General features: G+C 36.4%; 1 protein-coding gene and 1 long non-coding RNA gene across 3 annotated transcripts; both read left to right on the forward strand.

Annotated features, from left to right (window-relative positions):
- The first annotated feature begins 6,270 nt into the window (after positions 1 to 6,270).
- Positions 6,271 to 7,488, forward strand: LOC141826051 (uncharacterized). 2 transcript variants are annotated; one of them, XR_012601602.1, is made up of 5 exons: positions 6,271 to 6,567; positions 6,665 to 6,754; positions 6,951 to 7,017; positions 7,271 to 7,341; positions 7,459 to 7,488. It is a non-coding gene; the product is annotated as an uncharacterized LOC141826051 (long non-coding RNA). The 2 variants fall into 2 exon arrangements; XR_012601603.1 differs by having other exon boundaries at positions 6,692 to 6,754.
- A 3,635-nt stretch (positions 7,489 to 11,123) lies between these two features.
- LOC141826887 (uncharacterized) lies at positions 11,124 to 16,270 on the forward strand. Its single transcript, XM_074714207.1, has 2 exons — positions 11,124 to 11,410; positions 15,721 to 16,270. The coding sequence occupies exons 1-2, from the start codon at positions 11,164 to 11,166 to the stop codon at positions 16,038 to 16,040; spliced, it is 567 nt and encodes a 188-aa protein (XP_074570308.1). The 5' UTR covers positions 11,124 to 11,163; the 3' UTR covers positions 16,041 to 16,270.
- The last annotated feature ends 3,865 nt before the right edge of the window (positions 16,271 to 20,135 follow it).

Here is a 20,135-nt window from a genome sequence, read left to right on the forward strand (position 1 = left end):
CCACATCAATGCTGCCCGCATTTTAAAATTTTCATTCGATGAAGCGTCAAATGTTTCAACACCATCCCACAACACTTTCAGCTCATCGATTAAAGGTTGCAAATAAATGTCTATGTCATTCCCTGGCATTTTCTTACCTGGAATGATCATCGAGAGGATGAAATTAGTTTGTTTCATGCACGTCCAAGGAGGGGTATTATACGGAATGAGAATCACAGGCCAAATGCTATAATTAGTGCTCATGTTTCCGAAAGGATTAAACCCATCACTAGCTAAAGCAAGGCGAACATTACGTGCATCCGAAGAAAATTCAAAAAATTTAGAGTCAAATCTTTTCCATGCCTCAGCGTCTCTCGGATGCCTCAATAAGCCATCTTTATTACTGTCCACAGCATGCCATTTCATATCATCAGATGTCTTACTAGACATGAACAATCTTTGTAACCGAGGAATTAATGGAAAATAACGAAGAAACTTTACTGGTTGTTTTTTCCTTTTAGTAATTGCAAGTCTATGCTCAATAGAAGAATTTTTCCATCTAGATGTGCCACATCGCTTGCATTGATTCAAACTTTTATCGGGTCCCCAATATAACATGCAATCATTTGGACATGCATCTATCTTCTTATAATTTAGACCAAGTTTTTTTATAGTCTTTTTTGCCTCGTATAATGATTCTGGGATCTTTGCATGCTCAAAGGCATCATGCAACAGCTCGATTATCATAGACAAGGCCTTGTCACTCATCCCACAAATGCACTTGATGTGATACAACTTTACTAAAAAAGAAAGCTTTGAGTATTTTGAGCATCCTTTATATAATTCTTGTTCCCCATCTTTAAGCAAATCATAAAACTCTTTAGCTTTACCACTCGGACCCTCTTGTAAATGTGGCATTCTTCCTTCACATTCATTTAATGGATCATGCATTGTTGAATCTTGACTGACATTTGGTATAGGGAGTATGAAAGCATCTTGAATCATATCACGGATTGGATCTTCAGAATATTTAGTATGTTGTGTTTCATGCACATAACTAGAAGTCTCCCCTTCACCTCTCTCACCATGTAATAGCCAAACTGTATAACCCGGTGGAAAGGGCCTTAACAACAAGTGATCGTACACCTCTTCTCTAGTCTGAAATAGTCTGAATCCACAACGAGAACAAGGACACTTTATCCTATTATCGGATGATGCATTAGCAAATGCAAAGTCCAAAAATTTCAATAATCCATCTATATATTCGGGAGTATCTCGCGGCTTCAAAATCCAACTTTTGTCCATATCTAATTCAATAATAGATAATTAAATTAAAAGCACGCTATAGTAGTTGTTAAAAAAGACCATTAAATAAGACATAAAAAAGGGGGCATAGCAAGTTAACTACAAGTTCCAGAGATGAGGCACTTATTAGGTTCCCTAGCATGCAAGTTAACTACAAGTTGCAGATATTAAAGCCACATACTTTTGTGTGCAACCTTAAGTACATCAGAAGAAGTAATGTGAAAATTAAGAGCGACACATGGACATATTAGAATCATAGTTCCAAGTACAATCTGTGAGAAAATTAGTTTTTTCTTCAAAATATCTGGGAGAATACTAGATTAATTATAGAAGTATAGACTTGGCCCTTTAAAACATCCAACATCTATGGGATAAAAATTCACCAAAATTGAAAACATGGTATCAGAATAGCAAGTTCTATGTTTAAATCCTGTTAATTGCTATTGTCAGTAGATTAAAAAAATATAAATACCCTTAGTTAAGTCAATCCTTTGGGAGAGTTACTATCCACACAAAAGAGATATTGAGATTAAAATTCAAAAGCACTGTAGAAAAAACTTTGAACAACAAACAGAGATTAAAATAGCTTGTTGCCATCCAAAAGGTAAATTGTGAACAACAAACAGAGGTGGCAGATATAAATCAAAATTAATTAGACTAAACAAACATTCAAAAACCAGCTAAGCACAGAAAACTTATATTGTCAAGATGTTGTTGTTGCAAGTATGCCAAACTATACAGATCTATCTCTCTATAGAAGGTGTTAAACAAGACTAATGTTTGTCCTATTAGTGACTTACCAACACAATAAACATAATAACAAACTGTTTACCTCTCCTTGACTTGCTCCCTTGACGAGGCCAGCAATGTCAACAAACTCTACAAACGCTGGAACTGTCCGCTGAGATTTACTAAGCTTTCCAAGTACATTCAATCGAGGGTCAGGGACTGCCACTATGCCAACATTTGGCTCTATGGTACAAAAGGGAAAATTTGCTGCCTGGGCTTTCCCATTCTCCACCTGAAAACAAGGCATCATCGTAAGATAACCTATATCAGAATCACCAAAAAAAAGACCATACTCACTCACAATTGTGATTTAAAATGGAATTCTTTTTCATTTTCGACTGTTCTTTGATAACAAAAAGCTATCTATTTTTGGCTCCCAACACCAAGAAGCGAAAGGGATTGCAAGTACAAAAGAATACGATACGTGGGTATGAACGGGGAGCTTACGACGGCATTGAAGAGGGTAGATTTTCCAGAGAGGAAGTCCAGAGAGGAAGTCGCAGCGTCCAGAGAGGAAGCCGCAGCGTCCAGAGAGGAAGTCGCAGCGGCGAAGTTCGTAGGGTGGCAAGCGGCGAAGTCTCAGAGAGGAAGTCTCAGCGGCGAAGTCTGGAAGGCTCGGCGAAGTTCGTAGGGTTCGGGCGAGAGGGAGCCGCGGCGTGAAGACGTGAAGTTTAGGGTTTGGGGGCGAGAGTGAACCGCGCGGCGTGAGGTTGGTTCGGGCGAGAGGGAGCGCCGGTTTTATAATTTATTAGCGGAAGTTGATTTGCGGCGGTTTTATAATTTATTATAAACCGCCGGGAAAATAGAATATAACGGCGGTTTAATTTTAAACCGCCGCGAAATAAATTATAAACTGCCGCTAATCACTAAACCGCCGCAAATCAAATTTAAACCACCACAAAAAATTTATTTTTGCGGCGGTTGCTTGAAACCGCCGGGAAAAAAAATAATAGCGGCGGTTTTAAAAACCATCGCTAAATAACTGCCGCAAAATCATGATTTTTTAGTAGTGAAACATCCAACACTCAACTTCCTTTGTACCTACTCAACATGATACACAAACAAACCACCTACAATATCTTAAAAATATAAATCTCATAAAACATCTCAACTCATAGGAGTCTCCTAACAATAATGTCAACTAAAGATACATCAATTTTTTTCAATGGCTTTATCGCTACTATTCTGTAGCCTATCATAGAAATGCTTCTTTTTTGTTCTTCAATCTCAACATCACATAACATGCTTGAGATTTTTTTCTTTCTTCTTCTCTCTCTCTTTTTTACTTTGAGTACACAGAGAGATTTTTTTTTCAACAAGCATTCTTCCCACACATATATGTCCCCCCCCCCCCCCCCCCCCCCCCCCCCTAACACTAAAACTCTCATCACATGATATGGAAATGAAAAAAAAAGATATGACAATGACAATATAAGGACAATGAAAAGATATGACAAAGAAAATACAATGACATATGAAAGCATCAGGTGGAATGTTCACTGGTATGATAGCAAAATAAGGGAAGAAATCAAAAGATAGATAAGAAAAGTTGCCTTCATCACATTCATGCAACTTATGTTATTGTAATCTCAAAAAAAAAAATAAATCAAATTCTAGAGTGCCAAATATTATGAGTGCAACTCACATACAAGAGGATAAAAAAAAAGCATGGCTAAGATTCTCATTAGAATAAAATCATCAAGCTCAATCTATCAAGGTAGATTTCATCGCCACACTAATGACCACATGCAAGCAAAGTTTTCAATCATGTCAATAAATCCAAAAATTTGATAGTCAAATTTAACAAGTTTTTGCAATTCTCAAAGCTTTACGAAAGAACACATAGGGAAAACTTGACACAACGGAACAATGTGCAAACACGACCAAACAAAATGTATGAATGGAAAACATAGTAAAGCAAGCACACATTGACAAAGATAAAGAAAAGTAAGAAAAAGAAAAGAAAGAAACAAACTCCCCTGAGGTCTTGGCGACTGAAGGCAGTTCAGTAAAAGCATACAAGCTAGGAGCGAGATGATCTAAATGACGAAGAGAGTCATCTTTATGTGATCATCAAGTGTCGCTCCCTCCCTCATCGTCTCCTCGTACACTCTCTCGGCTGATTGAAGACAGTTCAAATGTAGGATCCAACTCAGGAGTGGAATGTTTCAAGCTAAGCTGAGCACTACTTCCTCTACCATTTTCTCTTTAATTTCTTCCGAACACCTTCCAACTATGGAGAAACCTATTACAAAGTTTTTATAAAACAAACAATTAAAACATAAGAAAATAAATATGATAATAAAGCAAACACATACAAAAAGTAGAACCAATCTGAAAGCCTTGAATGCACAACACTCATCCTAGGACTTCTTGGACCATTCAGATGGCAAGAACTTGAGCATAGAATGAGAGTAGATGTGAATAGATTGATGTTTGAAACATGCACCTCAACCTTCCTTTTATAGAGCTTTGCTGACACTTCGATCGCTTGGAACTTCGTCAATCCTGATTCGTTGACCACTTCTCTCAGATTCAATATCATCTCGGATCGCTAGAACATATTTCGGTCACTCAAACATGGCCTAGTGCTCCAGTCATGTTTCAGTCTTCAAATCCTCTGAGTTTTTATCTAGCTCCATCTTCCTACAAGATAGAATTACAAACAACATACAAGCTTAGTACTTAGTCTATTTGACATACTGGGCTTATTTGTTTGGAGTTCACTCCTCTTAAATTTCCCTCTTGCTTAAAGTTTACTCCTCCAATACTTCGTACTATTAAGATTCACTCTTCTATAATTTTTTTTCTATCAAATATTTGATCACCCTTGACTTACTTGTACTAGTACAAGAAAATCGGTCTTTAACAACACTCAAAAGACATCGGTTTTATGTCAAAACCGATGTCTTTTACTTTTTAACAACGGTTTTAACAAAAACCGATGTCTTTGAGACATCGGTTGGAGCCTACGACAACGATTTTTGGAGGCTACAACAACGGTTTTAAAACCGATGTCTATGTGCGCTTTCAACAACGGTTTTTGAAGACTACGACAACGGTTTGAAAACCGTTGTCTATTTGCGCTTTCAACAACGGTTTTGGAAGCTATAACAACATTTTAAAACCGATGTCTATTTGCGCTTTCAACAACGGTTTTGGAAGCTATAACAACAATTTAAAACCGTTGTATATTTTCGTTGTCTTTGAGAGGTTGATTGGAGACTACGACAACAGTTTTTGGAGGATACAACAACGGTTTTAAAACTGTTGTCTATGTCCGCCTACAACAACGATTTTTGAAGACTACGACAACAGTTTGAAAACCGTTGTCTATTTACAGTTTCAACAACGGTTTTGGAAGCTATAACAACAATTTAAAATCGATGTCTATTTGCGCTTTCAACAACGGTTTTGAAAGCTATAATAACAATTTAAAACTGTTGATTGGAGACTACGACAACGGTTTTTGGAGGAAACAACAACGGTTTTAAAACCGTTGTCTATGTCCGCTATTTTGGGACTATAACAACGGTTTTTGAAGACTACGACAACGGTTTGAAAACCGTTGTCTATGTGGGACGACAACAACGGTTTTGGAAGCTACAACAACGGTTTTAAAACTGTTGTATATTTTTATTTTTTTTCATTCCCTCTCTCCCTTTAAACTCGTTTTGTTTTTTTGACTTTCTATGATATTTAACTATTCATTTATAAATTAATAAATGAATAAAAATTCTCTTTATATAAATATAAATAAATATTTATAAATTAATAAAAATTTCATTTATGTTTATAATTTCATTTTCATTTATGTTTTATAAAATTATTTTAATTAAATGTTTTATAAATATTTACATTAATAAATAAATAAATAAATAATATAAGTTTATTATATTAATTCATTATGTTAATTATACGTTATACGTTAATTAATAATCATACGTTTTATTACAAATAAATAATATAAATCATTTATATTTTACAAATTAATAAATAAATAAATAATTCATTATAAATTTTATTACATTAATTATACGTTTTACGTTAATTATATTTACATTATTTTAATTCATTGTTACTTACATTTAATTAACCCTAACACATCCGTCTCCTACCCCTTCCGCACCGTAGCCGCCCGACGTTGCTGCGCCCATCGCCGCCAGACGTCGCCGCGCCCTTCACCGCCGCCTCCTCTCCCTCGCACCCCTTCTGCTACAGATCTGCCGACGAAGCCATACCGCCGCCGCAAACCCTCTTCTACTTCTTCGCTTCTTCCTCCACCGTCGCCGCCGGCCGATGCCTCACCGTGCCGCCGCCAAATCGCAAGGAAGCAGAACCCTAGCGCTTGCTGCTCGCCGCCGCCGCCGCCCCACAAGGACCAAAGCTCCTTTCCCTAGCCGCACGCCTAGTTCGACGCCGCCGCACCTCCTTGCCCTAGGACCGAGATTGAGGAAGTTGCTGCCAGGAAGCAAAGGAAGAAGAAATCGGGAGGTAAGGGAAGGGCAACTAGGTTTATTACTTCAGTTTTGAGTTGAACCAGTTGGACGACCTTCAATTTCCTTGAATCTTGGTTGATTTTGCCTCACAGCTTGTTGTGTGATTTGGAACCGATCAGGATTGGTGTGGTGCTGCCGCAAGGAAGAACCAAATCAAAAGAGAGCTAGGGCTTCAATCTGAGGTAAATGTTCTTGTAGTTGTCTTAGCTATTTGGTTAGGCTTATGGTTTAGCAATGGAATTGTGGCTTAGAGTTATTGTTCGGTTGGGATTATGAGGTGAGCAGATGGGTTTAAATGGGGTGGATCATAATTCTTTCATATAACTGTTTATTAAATTTCTTAAATCTTTCATAATTCAAATTTAATTTGAATTCCAGGTGTAAGTATATGCTGCTGAGTCAGTTTGAACATGATAACATTGTTCAGTATTATGGGACAGACAAGGTAATAACTTGTTTCGGCAGTTTTCATAGATCAAGTTCTTTACATTTACATGAATTTATTCTTCAAGATGGTTTCATATAGTAAAGTGTGTCAATTTATTATCAAATATTTGTGCTTTCCGAACAGCTTGTGCTAATTATTTTGTTTTTTTCTATATCCTATGAGAAGAAACTTAATAGATATCCTTACTGTGCTAGAGATATCAAATGTGCAAATATATTGGTTCACGTGAATGGCTCTGTGAAACTTGCAGATTTTGGATTGGCAAAGGAGGTTTGTTCTGATGTTCTCAGTGTTTGATGTGGATCAATAGCTGTCTGCAAGGTATGTTAGTATTTCTATTACTTAGGATTTTTTTAAGTTATTACTTGTAAAGATTTATTTTTCAAATAGGTTGTTATAATTACATTATTACTAACCTATCTTATTTTATTTTTGTAGGATCTTCTATTTTGGCTGGGCTCGTTTTTGTAAGATTTTTATATTCAGATATTGTATTCAGTTAATGAGAATGTACCTAATATTATGTGTTTCCATTGCAGTGCTGTAAAAAACACAGTTATGATGATTCAGATGAGGACGAAGAGGATGATGATGAACAAGATGGCGAAGACCAGGAAGAGGACGATGGGGCTGAAGGTGATCCTTCTGAGGATGAAAACGCTGAGGGAATGTGTAATATGTTGCAAGAAGAATATTTGTGTTAGTTACTTTTGGTTATTTGTAAATATTGAGGTGATTAAATATATTGGTACTTTTCTATTTGTGATTTGTTTGGTGAATTTATAATATTATGATAATTTTGTATTCTTGCTTGATCATAATTGACAAACAACATAAAAAAATAAGTGTTATTACAACAGTTTTAATTTCAATGACATCGGTTTGGAAGCGTTGTCGTTAAGTGATATTACATCGGTCGAAAATCGTTGTTAAAATTGATGTTAAACATATATTACATCGGTTTTACACCGTTGCAAAACCGATGTCGTTGTGATATTACATCGGTCGAAAACCGTTGTTAAAATTGATGTTAAACATATATTACATCGGTTTTACACCGTTGCAAAACCGATGTCGTTGAGTGATATTACATCGGTTACAAACCGATGTCGTTGAGTTGTATTACATCGGTTACAAACCGATGTCTAAAATGTCAGACCTTTTACAACGCCTTCATAGACATCAGTCGATTTTCTCATAGACATCGGTTTTCCACCGATGTCTATGACTGTTTTTGTTGTAGTGTACTTTTTCCTTACCAAATATTTGATCACCCTTAATCTTTCTATACTTTTCCTTACCTAGGTCACTCTTGATCTGATAGGACTTTTCACTTTTTTTCACTTGCCTAGGTCAACCTTAACCTATTAGGACTTCTCACTTAACTGTCAAACATCTGATCATCCTTTATCTACTTGTTACTTGGCCAACGACCTTCACCATACTCACCATTAAACATATTAATCAAATAAACATCAAAATTTTAAAGGTCGATTGCATCAATAAGATCTTCCTACATGTATTAGATGCATAAAGGGATCAAAGAGACTACTTATTTTGGAATCTCTCTTGTAAATTTCAAATTCAAATGCCTTTTTTAGTTAGTGCATGAAAAACATCCCATGGCATGCGACTTGAGAGAAAGCATGACCTTGACTGCAAATATGTTTGTGTTAAAGGTCATGAGATGACTGTGGATTAATAGGTTTGACTTTACTAGCTTTTCGAATTTGTTTGTCATTGTCGAGGTCTAATAAATCTTGAGGGAAAGGTTGAAAAGGCGTTGCATTGTATGCAATTTGTAGCAAATACCTATCTGATCAACCCCACTACACTAGCTTATTAGCCATGCATAGTTAGGCTTGGTGGTGTAGGATGATAGGGTCCTAGTCGCTAAGAAGACTCAAGCAATTTCTTAATTTTTCAATGAGCACTGAGAAATTGAATAAAATAGTAGGAGGTGAAAGTTTCATTCGATGTCACTTCAAGATTCAATTGTCCATGCTTTCTCTTTTGTAATAGATTGTGACTAGTATGGCTAGAAACATATCACTTTGCTCCATCATCGAGGGGAAAATGCATTCCATGGCATGAACTTTTTCGACTAAGAATGAACTTGAGGACATTCCTAGATCATAAGAAGTTGCTTCATACGATAAAGCAACCTCTTAGCTCATGCACACCAATAGACAAGGGGCTAGCACATTGATGAGATCAAAGTGTCATGTATTAACCTATCTTTTGTTACTCCTAAACTATGATGACGAACATAAGACATTGGATGCCCATGGCAAATTGATAAGGCTAAAAGACTTGAAGTCTCAAAGGTGACTTTTTAGGAGTACATCCACGAAAAGAACAAGTAATAAAGATGATAGCTTATATCAATAGGCTATTAAGAGAGAGTGGATGCAAAGTTTCAAATTTATCTTTTTCTACCATCTTAATTTATCTAAATACTACACAATATTCATTATGATTTACAACATGATGAGGGTGGACAAAGCTCTTAAAATATTGTTAAAGTCGAGGAAAGCTAACCCCAAGATTTGAAAGAATATTAAGAGAGAGTACATTCACTTGATATACCTCTCGATGAAAAAAGAAAGGAGAAACCAAGAAAAAGGGCAAAAAACTTTTCTAGTAATATCTCTCCATTCATTCCATGCCAATTTCATTGGACAAGCATAACATTATTTGTGTCATTTAGTGTGATTGATAGTATTATAAGAAGGGCAAAAATTAAAAGGGAGTCATTTATTATCATTTTCATCAAAACAATGCCCTTTTATTTTATCATATTTTTATCTTAAGAAATTCTTATTCTAGTATTTTATTTTAGAGCATCTGCAACGGTGATAAGGTTTTAACGCGTTCAAAGACTTTAAAAAATAAAAAAAAAGTGTGGGACCCACTCCACTGCATGTTAACGCGTTCAAAAGCATGAACGCGTTCTCTCTCTCCCAGCCACGTCATTGTTATTATACCGTTGCAGATGCTCTTATAGTGATTGATGGTATAAAATGGAGTAAAATTACTCTAACGTGATCAAAATTATAACATATAGAATAATATTATATCATAATACTCTTTATCGATTTAGTCAAAATTATTCAAAATTGATTAAATTAATTCCAACTTAGTTAAATAAATTTAAAATTATTGTAATAGTTATAATGCCCATAGCTAATATAATTGTAACAACTATGATCGTAGTTACTGTAACTTATAACATATATTATAGTAATTACTACAACTTATAACAGATGTAGTCCTAACCATTATAATAGTGTTAAGTTAATTTTAGTTAGTTAGAGTAATTTTAATAAAGTTTGAATAATTTTGCAAAGTTGATAAGAATATTTTAATATAACATTTCTTTATTTGTTGTAATTTTGATTAATTTAAAATATTTTTATTATGAACCTAATTGCTATAATTTATTTCATATTATAACAATTATAAGTATAGTTGCTACAGTTTTGTTAAAGTGTTTTTGATAAAATTAAAATGATTTTAATAAAGTTTAAGTAATTTTAATGAAGGTGGTAAAAAATATTTTGATATAACAAAATTAAATATGTAATACTCTTGATTAAGTTAAGTCTATTTACTTTAATACCTTGTAATATCTATAGCCGTGGTGGCTAGACATTAAAGTATATTGCTACAATGTTAGAATAATAATATTTTTAAAATAAAAATATGATGAAATATTATTTTATTTTTAAAAAACATTTTTTTAATAAATATAATAAATAATATTCTTTTAATTTTTATCCAAAATTAAAGACACGAATGCCTACTACAGACAAAATTGAGAGTATAAAAGGTTAAAAGGTTTCATCATTAATAATGATATAGAATTTAAGGAATGCAAAATGGAAATTTAATAGTGGTTAAAAAAATTTAACATAAAGTATACTATAAAATGAATAATATTATAAACCTAAATAAAAACTAAAAATGTATTAAATATATTTTATAATTCTCCAAAAATAATGAATCCGGCGGCGAAGGGGAGCCGAGGACGGGGCCCAGGGCCTATTCAGTATTTAAGTAGCTCCCTCACCGACTACCAAAACAAACCACATTCACCGCATTCGACTCGATCCCCATTTATTGAGCTCTAATCTCGACTCGATGACCGCCGCCGCCGTCCGATCCATGGCGCTGCACCGCCTGCATGCGCCGACGCCTGCTGCTGCAGCGATGGCCCCAGCTGGCTCTTCCCTGGCTTGCCCAACGACGAGGCGTCTCCCCTCTTTCCGGGGCCTGCGGATGTCGACTCGGTTTGCGAGGGTCTCACACCCGAAGGCGCAGAAGGTCGTCTCCAAGGCTTCACGCCGCCAAAACGTTCTTTGCGAGGCCCCCGATATGACAGTGCAGCGTAATAGTTTCTGTTCTTTGTCCAGCTGAATTTTGGTTAGATCCCGTTTCGTACATCGCTCTGCCTGCTTTTGTTGACTTTTCGTTGTCCTGAAAGAGTTAGATCTCCTGCTGCCTCATGATTTGTTAATTAAATGGGTTGATTGATCTTTGGTTTACACAACTGGTGGGCAAAGATGATAAGATTCCCCAATATACATATTCAAATCATCCTTAGGTCATTAAGTTTATTTTTATTAGAAATTAATAATTTTCTTTTCCAAAATATTATCCTTTAGATTAGATCATTAGATTTAGTATTATTAATAATTTTATGTTGACAAGATACTCTTATATGCCGATGTATAGAATCATAAGCAAAGAACAAAATTAATTAATCAGATTACTTTGATTATTATGGATCAATTCCCTCAAGTGATCATCGGGCATGAGGTCCTATAAAGTTGATCTGTTATCATCATCCTATAACACCAACTATATTTATTGCTAGCATTGGAGTCATCAACAGCTTGAACCTTAATATCCCCTACAATGTTAAGGTTTTGATAGAAAAAGCTCGTGGCTAGGTAGAGCGAGAATTGTTGAACAATTTTATTTAGAGTTCCTCTTTTCTCTTATTTGTTTGGAATGCTTGCTTAAGGGGTTGTTTAGAGGGCATGCCTTTCTTGTACGTTTGAAGAGATATAAATAAACAATCTTTTGATTTTTCCATCACAGTGCTACATGGGCATATTTTATAGGAAAACTTATAAGAACTTTTTTGAACAAATTGTCTGTCATTGTTTCACTAAAACTTCTAATTTGATTGATAATTTTCTAAACCTAGTAAGAAAAGCTTGCATGCGTTCACCTTCATTCATTTGTATGTTGCCAAATTTTTTCCAGAGTGACTACATCTTCAGGAAGCATTCTTTTTCATGTTCTTCTTGTATTCCTCTTATTATTCTGCCGTCCCTTCTGATGATGGTGGATATGCATATAAGTTTGATATATTGTCCCAAAAGTCTTGACAAATGAAGATAGTTTGTACTTGATTACACTAATAGTCAAAAGATTCACCATTAAAGATGAGAATTTTGTTTTGATGTGTAGAAGAACATGGAGGTTGAACTCATCAACATTGCATTGAGTACCAAATTTGTTGCATTTGGCACTTAGCAAAAGATAGCGGGATAATTTGTTTGCATTACTTTTGTCTTTGCTCAAAACTACATGCTGTGGTACCTATTTACACATTAAATGAGTAGCCTAGAACACATAATAAATTGTTTAGGAAGATACAAAGTCATTATGCAAATGATTGAGATCTCCAAGATGGAGGTAAAGTGAAAAGTTATTTTCATGCACTTAAAGTTTATGAATTATCCTTTTAATCCCAATACTTCTTTTTTACTGCTCAATATAAGTTACCTGATTTCTTACTAGCTTTGCTAATAATTAGAACTATCTCACGTTAAAAGTAGGACCATCTCTCTCACACATACTTATTAAAGAAATATGATTATTATTCCAACATTCACGGTTGTTATTCTTGAATGATTTAGAAATCATGGTGGATTTATGTTATAAGATTTTAGTTTTATCATTTTTATGAACTAGTAATCTGTTATTCAAAACATTATTTATGGAATTCGTAATGTTTCATCAAGGCAGGAGTAATTTTTAAAATGCCCATAAGCTTTAGTTTTTAAAATGTCCCCAAGCTTCTATTATTGTCAAAATGCCACTTAAATTTTTCTATTTCATTTCAAAATGTCTCCTCTCTGTTACAACCTATTACAACCTAATTCAGAGGAGTAAAAAGAAGGGCATGTGCAACATTTATAGGGCTGCTACCATAGAGGACCACAACTGATGGTGTATTGGTGGTTATTGAGCTCAGGAAGGCTAGCGATTGTCGAGCTCACAAAGGTTGGGCAGTGCTAAGGTTGTTAGCTCCGAGATCTTAGCATCATGTGTGACAAGGTAGTGACAGCAAGACTGAGGGCAACATGGGCAGCAACATAGACCACTGTGGATGGCTGAGTGTTGCTGCGAAGGTGCCTCAGTCTGAGATTTGCAGGCAGCAATTATCATTGGGAAAAAACTGTGATTGGTATTGAGACCACTGTGGATGGCTGAGTGAGTGTTGCTGCGAAGGCGCCTCAGTCTGAGATTTGCAGGCAGCAATTATCATTGGGAAAAAACTGTGATTGGTATTGAGTGCTATGCAAAGCATGTAGTGGCTCGACGAGACAACCCTAGCCACCATTGGAGAACAAGACCACTATTTGTGGCGGAAACAATGAAGGCATCACAAGTGAGCTAGGCTGTCGAGCATGAGCTGGACCTATCACAATGATGGCAAGGTTGGAGCCGAGCTTACCTTGACTTCAAGCTGGCATCTCAGCATGTGTGTGGACCACACACTTCATGGCAGACTATAGAGATAGAGTGGAGAGGCTGTGGGGTGACATGGAGTTTAACTAATTTACATTGAATCATGTGTTTCCCCTTCTCTGTTTAGAGAGAGGTCCAAAAAATCATGACTAGTGTTGAAATAATGGTGATTGAACAGCAACAAAGTGTGGCAAGGAAGAAGATGAGACAGTATCATCATGAAATGGTCAGATACTGATTCGAAAGGAAAAAATATAATCGCCACAAGTAATTAAAGGAAGTAAGATAAATTAAGGACATGTTTCTACAACAAAGCAATTAGATGATTCATCAATTTATTTGGTTATTGAAAGTAGTGCTTCCAACCAGTCTGCAAGAAAAAATTATATAATCACTAGCTTTGATGGTGGCAACATTGATTGCGATGAGGAAGTGCAACTGAAGCAGCTTTGGTGCAGCTCTGAGATGTTCTGTGGAGCTTTCCTTTTCATCATCGGAGTGGCTGCCACCATCGAGACTTGTAGAGGAAACCTTTAAAGACACGATCGCTGATATTGACTATCACATGGTAGGCTTGTCCTTGCCTTCACGTGAACAACAGCTGTTCACGATGCTTGCCCATGGCTTGGAAGGTTCTTTTGATGCTGACATCAAGATGATGCCTGATAGGTTGTAACGGAGAGGGTGCATTTTAAAATGAAATAGAAAATCTTTGGGGGCATTTTTGACAATAGACAGGAAAAGCAGTTAAATCTTGGAGACATTTTGAAAATTACGCTCAAGGTACTTTCATGTTGCTAGAGGACTAGAAAAACATGCTAAATCTCAATAGCTAGTGAATTCTTTGTAGTAGTCTTATGTGGCTGTGGCAATGTCATAGTATGAAGAGTAGTACTTAGGTGTTTCATTTTTTTTCTATTATATTTGACTGTAGCAAATATTTGATGTCATTTGGTTGATCAAATGATTAATTTTCTTTTCTGTAAATTTTATATGTTCATTGTGTCCATGCTCCTATCCATACCTTATTTGTTGGAGGGGTGAATAGGAGGAATTGTCGTGCATTTTATGCAATCAGGTTGACGATGGGAAGGAAAAAAAAGAGGAAAGGAGTTGGGCAGGAGTGAGAGAATCAATTATCCATGTCTTTTTCCTCTTCTCTTTCTTTGATGCCAAACTTTGCCTTGGATGTCACCATTGGCCCCCATGACAAACAATTGATGATGATCCATTATTACATAGAGAACCTCCTTGCCACTGGAGGTGTTGATGGTTCTCATCCTCAAATTGGCACTTCTTCATGTTGACCCTCTTGATCATGGCACTGGCACTCCTTTGCACCTCCAGTTCCCTCTCCTTCATTGCGAGCATCTTTTTGCCAATTTCAATTCTTTCTTTCACTTCTGCCCATATTTGGGCGAAGTAAATAAAAATGACTTAGATCCGTTTTGTAGCACACAGTCTCTGCCTTCTAAACAATCACAACCTTGGTCTTTCTAAGTATGTAAGTTGACTATTAAGTGATATTTTGTCCCTAAAATTATCAACAATATGCAGCCACATTAGTTTAGGTTGGGTTAGATCAAGTCAATCTCAAACTAATGTATAGACATGGATGAACTCAGGTTGGATATAATTGTTAAACCCCTAGCAATCCCGAGTTGGGCTCCTAAGCCCCAATCTCACTTACCACAAGGATCACGTTTGTTCTGCATCACTATGCTTTTATTACCTTTTACCTGATACATGACACAAGGTGTTTTTTTTTCCAATTTGTATCAAATTCATTATGATTTAAAGGAGTTAACAATATCTTTATGGCTGCCAAACTGTGCAACAATTTCAGTAACTTTAGGATGCTTCTACTCAACTTTATTTTACCTTCAAATTATCTTTATTCCACTAGTTAACAATTTGTCAATTGTGCCACAGTTCCATCTGTCTCTAAAGAAACATGGCAAACTCTCATCCTGGAGTCTGATATCCCAGTGCTTGTAGATTTTTGGGCACCATGGTGCGGGCCATGTCGGCTAATTGAGCCAACCATTGTCAAATTGGCAAAGGATTATGAAGGCAAGCTCAAATGCTACAAGTTAAACACGGATGAGAACCCTGACATAACCACACAATACGGTATTCGGAGCATTCCAACCATGATGATATTCAAAGATGGTGAGAAGAAAGAAGCTATTCTTGGGGCTGTGCCAGAATCTAAACTTATTTCATCAATTGAGAAGTTTCTAGTGAGGTAAATACGCCCGTATTTATTTTTCTCTTTCTATTTGAACTTTGTATATTAAGGATCTGTTAGCCGTTGATGCCCTTTAGCAATAACCGGCAGTTGAAGTAAATAAAGAAGCTGTTGGGATTGAATATAATACTGGGAATGTTCAGTTAACCTCTAGCTTATATGTCCAACGTGGATGTAAAAGTTTACATCTTCCCTCGAAAGATGGTACAATGATTATGGTTTCTTTTGTCTCTTGGTATGATGTTTGATATCTTAGTCTGGGACAGCCATTTGAGAAGCCAATGCAGGAACAGTCTGATTCTTTTTATGAGCATTTTCTGGGTCATTTGTCCAGATGAGTTCTTTGTTTTTAAGGCCAATTGCTTTAAAAATGTCTTTATATTTTTATGATTATCTTAGTTTCTTTTCAAAAAATAATCATGGTTCAAAACTACAAGTTTTTATATCTATGACCTTGCCACATTTGGTGTGACAACCTAAAACAAAAATCACTTACACTCTGAAACCGAAGTATGGACCAGGCCTTAACAACCCGGTCATTGGCTTTTTTGCTTGTGTTTCAAATTGCGTTAATACGAGCAAAAATACAAAGAACTCAATCAAAGCAAATCAAACATGGACTTGTAAAGTGGTTCAAAAATTTTTAATTTTACTCCCTTATGATTTATGATTTATTAGTGAGTTACTTTGAGAATTTCTTTATATTTTTCCTCCTTGTATATCTTCACGTGGAGAAATTTTACAATTTGAGTTTACAATCACAAAAATAAGAAAATTCAATGTTAAATAAAAATAATTTACAACATAAGAAAGGATTATATAAGATGGTATAGGATCATTGAATAGTGATTGTAGACTTATAAATGTGATTCTAGACTTACTCTTGTTCTTGATACTAAAGTAACAAAAATAATTAATGGTGGAAATAAAACATAAATAAGAATCATACTTACAATCATTAACACGTTTATTTAACATGATTTAACAACTCACTAAATTCATTCCAACTTATGATTTATTAGTGGATTACTTTTTACCTTTCTTAATAAACTATAGAGGTCGAGAAACCTTTTATAAGTTATAGGATTACAATACAAGAAATTACAAAAGGAAAGCTTAGAGAAATATAAAACTTCTAATGGGATTTAATCTTATGACTCTTAAAGTCAACCTAGATGTTTTGATATATTGGACAAATAGTTTAAGTTAAGCTTGCATGTGTTATTGATTTATGTTCATTGAGTTTGTTTAAACTTGACATGTTGTACATGGGATGTTGAAGGATGGCATGAGACGTGTGATGGTTAAAGACCTAGAACTGATACTTTCGGACAAATTGATGAAAACCGATAGGCGCACTCACCTAAGGAACAAGACTTTTGGGTGGTATCAGCAAAGCCTTAGAGGCTTGGACTTTGGGCATGCAAATTCCTAAAAGTGATAGGCCTTTGGGCGGATAGGTGAAGACCTGAGGCGTATGAAGTCCTAGTGGAAATTGGTGATATGGAGTCTTGTGCAAACTGGAGAAAACCTAGTGAAAGAAGCTTTGGGTGACATCATTGTGGATGATGTAGTATGTGAAGCCCTAGAAGACAGTGAGCTGTGAGAGATTAAGTATGGATTGTAATCCGAGGGTTCATAATTTTGGTCAACATCATCAAAGAATGATGAGGGTTAATTTGCCCTCGGGGCATAGCTGAGTTGATTACGACACAGTAGAGTTGCAGAAGAGGGTAAAGGTTCGAATCCTGGTAAAATCAGACAATATCTTCCTACGTCGTGACCAATTGTAATTTTTCGATTTACCTCCTCACAGATGGTTGTGGGGCTGACCGTGTGGGGACGCTAAGGTGGCGGATTCCACCTTTTTACAGAAGATGAGGGTTAACTAGGTAGGGGATGCCAAGTTTGTCCCGTAGAGAACCTTTTGTTGAGGATTGATGATGTGACTAGAAGTTTAGAGGGTATGAATAATGGCTGAATAATGGCTTACTTGCCAATACAATTTTGTATTTTGTCTTGCACTTATGCAAGGCCAAATAAGCTCGTTAGTATTCATATGGTACTTTGTTTGTTCATGTTAAAGTAAGCACAACAAAATAGTAATAAACAAACATAAATAGTAGGAGGCAATGCTAACAAATATTTTTTTTTGTGGTTAGGACCACAAATCCTACTTCATGTCCTAATTGTTGGTGTAAGAAGTACTAATTTATATTTAAGAGTTTTGATGTTTGATAATACATCTAGATCTGGTCAGTTTGACCAAAGATCGATCCAAATAGGATATAATATTTGGATGTGAGTAAAGTTTAGTCAGGTCAGTTTGATCAAAAGATTAGCAAGAAGTCCTAGTCAGTTGGACTGGACAAGAAAGTCTTAGCCAGGTTGATCGGGCAAGGAAAGTCCTAGTTGGAGGCTAGGAAGAGGAAGTTTTAGTTGAAACTAGGCAGGAAAAATCCTAGTTGAAGGCTAAACAAAGGAAGTCCTTATTGGACCTAGTTGGAGGTTAGGCAAAGGAAGTCCTTGTTGGAGGCTGAGCAAGGAAGACCTGGTGAGTGAAGCTGAACGGGAAGTCCTGGTTGGAGGCTGGGCAGGAAGTCTTGGTGAATGAAACTGGACAAGGAAAGTCCAAGCAAGTCAAGGTTGACTGAATGTTTAGCAGGTGAGAAGTCTGCCTATGGAAGTGACTAGTCCTAACTAGAGGTAGGCAAAAAAAAGTCCAAATAGGTCAAGATTGATTGGATGTTTTGCAGGTGAGAAGTCTACATATGAAAGTGACTAGTCTTAATGGGAAGTTAAGCACGGGTAAGCTTAGTAGGTTAAACCTACAGGGTAAGACTTAGGTAAACCTAGTAGGTCAGATGGACTACAGTTAAGCTTAAGTTGCTTGTTTGCTTGTATGCTAATCTTGTAGGAACTAGGAGTTGGAAACAAGACTGAGGAAATATAAGAGGAGCAAACAGAAGTAGTCGAACCAAACTTAGCAGTCAACTTGGGTCAAAATTGATTGATTGATTCCGAGAGCCCCTATTAAAATCGGGCGCCCGAAACAGTCTTGGCGGCCTAATAAGATCTGGATGGTTGGACTAGGGCAGATCTAGGTGCCCAGGCAATCCAGGCGCCCCTATGTGTTCTAGACACTCGAATAAGGTGGAATTGACCTCGACAAAAGACCGATGAAACCGGAATATCGGATCGGTTTGGGGCACCCAAAAAGGGACCCAAGCGCCCGGAAAGGGATCCAAGCACTCGGAAAGGTCTTTATATGGCTTATACGACCGACACCAGGAGAGATCACCAATACTCCTAATTCTTCATCATATGGTGCTACTGAACGCAAATGGAGCCAAGCTCGTGCGACTTGAGAATCTCCAGGAAGGATGCACTGCACTCAGAACTTCTGGATCGATCTAGTCGAGATTTGGTTAATTCTTTTAAGTCTTGTTGTCTTGCAATTTATCTTTGTTATTATTGGACTATAAGATGGATTTCTTCGCCTCCAGATAAAAGTTCAGAAAGGAGACAATTAGAGGACGGGCGCCTTCCCGTGCATAAGCCTTGGACGTACTAACCCTGGGGTTAGAAACCAAGTAAATCCGTGGGTCCCCTGTTTCTTTATCTAATCCGTTGCTAAGTTTTTGTGTTAGTAACAAACGAATGAACAAAAACGACAAGCATTATTCACCCCCTCTAGCGTGCCCATCGGTCCTACAATTGGTATCAAAGCATGCCTACTCTCGATAGGACTAACTGTCGTGGGAGCAAGACGGTAAAGATCGAGGGGGAGAAAGGTACAATTTTAAAAGTTTATTTTAAATTTCACATAATATATTTTAAGTGTAGGGATAGAAGACACTATAAAAACAGTATCTTACTCATAAGACTCGGATGGCACCACCAGTGGCAAAGAAGTAACCAATGTCATGAGCCTGAAGGAACAAAGAGCACATTACGTGCTTCAAGTGCCAAATCCACGGACACTACAATAATCGATGCCAGGAGAAGAAGACGGAGGCAAAATCAAAATTAGAGGATAAGATTCTGATAAGTTTATTTATTTATCAAAATGCCTCCAGGATTTCACATGATAGAG

The sequence above is a fragment of the Curcuma longa genome, chromosome 4, assembly GCF_044706935.1.
Source record: "Curcuma longa cultivar G26 ecotype Majalengka, Jawa Barat chromosome 4, ITB_CL_G26_1.1, whole genome shotgun sequence".
Lineage (NCBI taxonomy): Eukaryota > Viridiplantae > Streptophyta > Magnoliopsida > Zingiberales > Zingiberaceae > Curcuma > Curcuma longa.